The sequence below is a fragment of the Crinia signifera genome, chromosome 3 (genome assembly GCF_055691185.1).
Source record: "Crinia signifera chromosome 3, ASM5569118v1, whole genome shotgun sequence".
In the NCBI taxonomy this organism is placed as follows: Eukaryota; Metazoa; Chordata; class Amphibia; order Anura; family Myobatrachidae; genus Crinia; species Crinia signifera.
Window position 1 is genome coordinate 330,213,134 of NC_139219.1, and position 2,390 is coordinate 330,215,523.

Consider the following 2,390-nt stretch of genomic DNA (forward strand, 5'->3'; position numbering starts at 1 on the left):
TGTTAAAATTACATGTAGAAGTAAATGAGAATGTGGAGAAAATGTCCCTGCTGAGGCTGGTCCCAGCACTACCCTCGCCTTGCTCAGAAGACAATCGTGGTGTTCTCCTCCCTTAGCTTCCTGCTCACCTGGATGGGTAGGCCCAGGAGTGGTCCCCATGTTTTCATTCTGAGGGGTAGGCCTGGTACTGGGTTTCTCAGGCAGAGTTGAGGAGAGGCCACAGGTAGAGGCTGGACACGTATGGGAAGCATCACCGGTACCATAGAAGGTGTTTATAAAAACTCATGTCTATCTCTAACAACTGATCCTACTTATTCTGACCTTAAAATCTTCTGAGGATGCTGACATTTTGTTTTTTAAGGAGCTTGTTTTAATTCCTGAAGTATTATTATATTATTATTATTATTATTATTATTATTATTATTATTATTATTACTATTATTTTTTATTGTACCTAAAGGTGCCCACAGATGCTCTAATTGTACTGTGCTATGCGTTTTTGTCTGTACAATGGTTCTATACAATTTTTCTTCCAGCTTGCGATGCAATGTGCACTTGGATGCATGCGATGTGATGTGATGAACCCATGTTTGTAATGTTAAATTTCAGATGTAGTCTAAAAAGTACGTGCAGCACATACAATTAGACATACAATATCGGGCTCCCGGGAACGCGCATCGCATCGTACAAGCCCATAAACACCATCCATGCTTAAAAAGTACAAAACGCATTTGATAATTGATGCGTCTGTGGGCACCTTAACAAAGGCTCCATGAACAATGCAAACAGTGATGGGGATGAGGAGTTGCCACGACCTAAAACAACAGTGGATGGATTTAATTTTGTTTCTAAATTTGGCCTTGAAAGTTCAATTTCTGTAAAGTGTTGACGAAAACTTAGACTGAAACAAAGTCTTAATGAACTTACCTTGTGATTTGAATAGGAGCCGCCTTTCAGTTCCTTAGCATCAGTCCTCTGACATATTATTGTGTTCCCAGTAATTGTATTTTGCAAGTAATATTTTTCTCCAGAAAGAGAGTGTTCAAAACCCTTTAACATTGTAAGGGACTTACACTGGGTCCCATGTAACACATTGAAGGATGGCGACGATGAACCAGACAATTATATTTGAAGTTATTCTCCTGGGGTTTTCCAATGACCCATCGGTAAACGCTGCACTCTTTGTGTTATTCTTTATAATCTACATAGTAACCGTTGCTGGAAACGGCCTTATCATTTCCATGATCTCCATTAATCCCAAGTTGCATACACCGATGTACTTCTTTCTCGGCATGTTGTCCATCCTTGACTTGTGTTACTCATCGACTGCCGTACCCAAGTTATTAGAAGACCTCGTTTCTACCCATAGGATAATCTCTTCTGCTGGCTGCAGCATTCAGATCTACGTCATTCTGATGGTGGAGGGATGTGAGTGTCTTCTCCTGGCCCTCATGGCTTATGATCGTTACGTTGCTATATGTCAACCACTCTATTACTCTGTTCTCATGCGTTGGACTGTTTGTTATAGGCTGGTGGCAATGATATTTATTTGTAGCTTTTTGTGCCTTTCCATCATTTTTTATGCAGGTTACTATTTGTGGGAACCAGGTCAACCATTTCATGTGCGAGATGCTGGCTATTTTGAAGTTAGCATGTACTGACATTTCGTCCAATGAACTTGTCATATTTTCCATTAGCTTTCTTACCCTTCTCCTGCCCCTGGTGATTATTCTAGTGTCATATGCTTGTATTATATCCTCAGTGTTAAAGATTCGCACTGTAGGAAGGTCTAAGGCTTTCTCCACGTGCACGTCCCATCTCGCCGTGGTGGCTCTCTACTTTGGAACTGTGATGCTAATGTACTTTGGACCATCATCTCAGTACTCCACAAATCAGGAGAAGTACAGTTCCATCTTTTATGTTATTTTATCTCCAATGCTGAATCCCCTGATCTACAGCCTGAATAACAGGGAAGTTAAAGATACATTTAGGAAGCAGTTTTCTAAATGTTATGTTTTTCTCAAAGGTTCAAATACTTAAATCTTTAAGACTAAGGTTGGGGTATAGACAGCCAAATTTAGTGGCCAGGAGAAAGTCGCACAAAGATGATATTATATAGAATATAAGATTGCATCTGGTGAGGGTCAGTCTGGGCCTGGGGAGTAGAGGAGGGGAAGAGAGGGTGAAAGAGAGTAGATGGTGGTCAGAGAGGTGGAAGGGAGAGTTGGAGACGCATTAGTGAGTGAAGATCAGGTTGACTTGGAGTGTGGGGGGTGAAGGAGGGGGTCCACTGAGAAAGGCCAAAGGAGGAAGAGTGGACAAGAAGATTAGTATATGCAGGGTTAGTAATGTCAATGGGGATGTTAAAGTCACCAAGGATGATGGAGGGG

The 2,390-nt window shown here is 41.4% G+C and overlaps 1 protein-coding gene across 1 annotated transcript; it reads left to right on the plus strand.

Moving 5' to 3' along the window:
* The first annotated feature begins 1,100 nt into the window (after positions 1 to 1,100).
* LOC146063072 (olfactory receptor 2B6-like) lies at positions 1,101 to 2,040 on the plus strand. The gene is made up of 2 exons (XM_083175086.1): positions 1,101 to 1,428; positions 1,763 to 2,040. Exons 1-2 carry the CDS (start codon positions 1,101 to 1,103, stop codon positions 2,038 to 2,040), a joined length of 606 nt encoding a protein of 201 aa, XP_083031212.1.
* Positions 2,041 to 2,390: the final 350 nt, after the last annotated feature.

Coding starts and splice junctions, on each gene's coding strand:
- LOC146063072 (XM_083175086.1), top strand. CDS start 1,101: ATGGCGACGATGAACCAGACAATTATATTTGAAGTTATTCTCCTGGGG. Junction 1,429..1,762: donor CATTCTGATGGTGGAGGGAT/GTGAGTGTCTTC, acceptor TTATATCCTCAG/TGTTAAAGATTCGCACTGTA.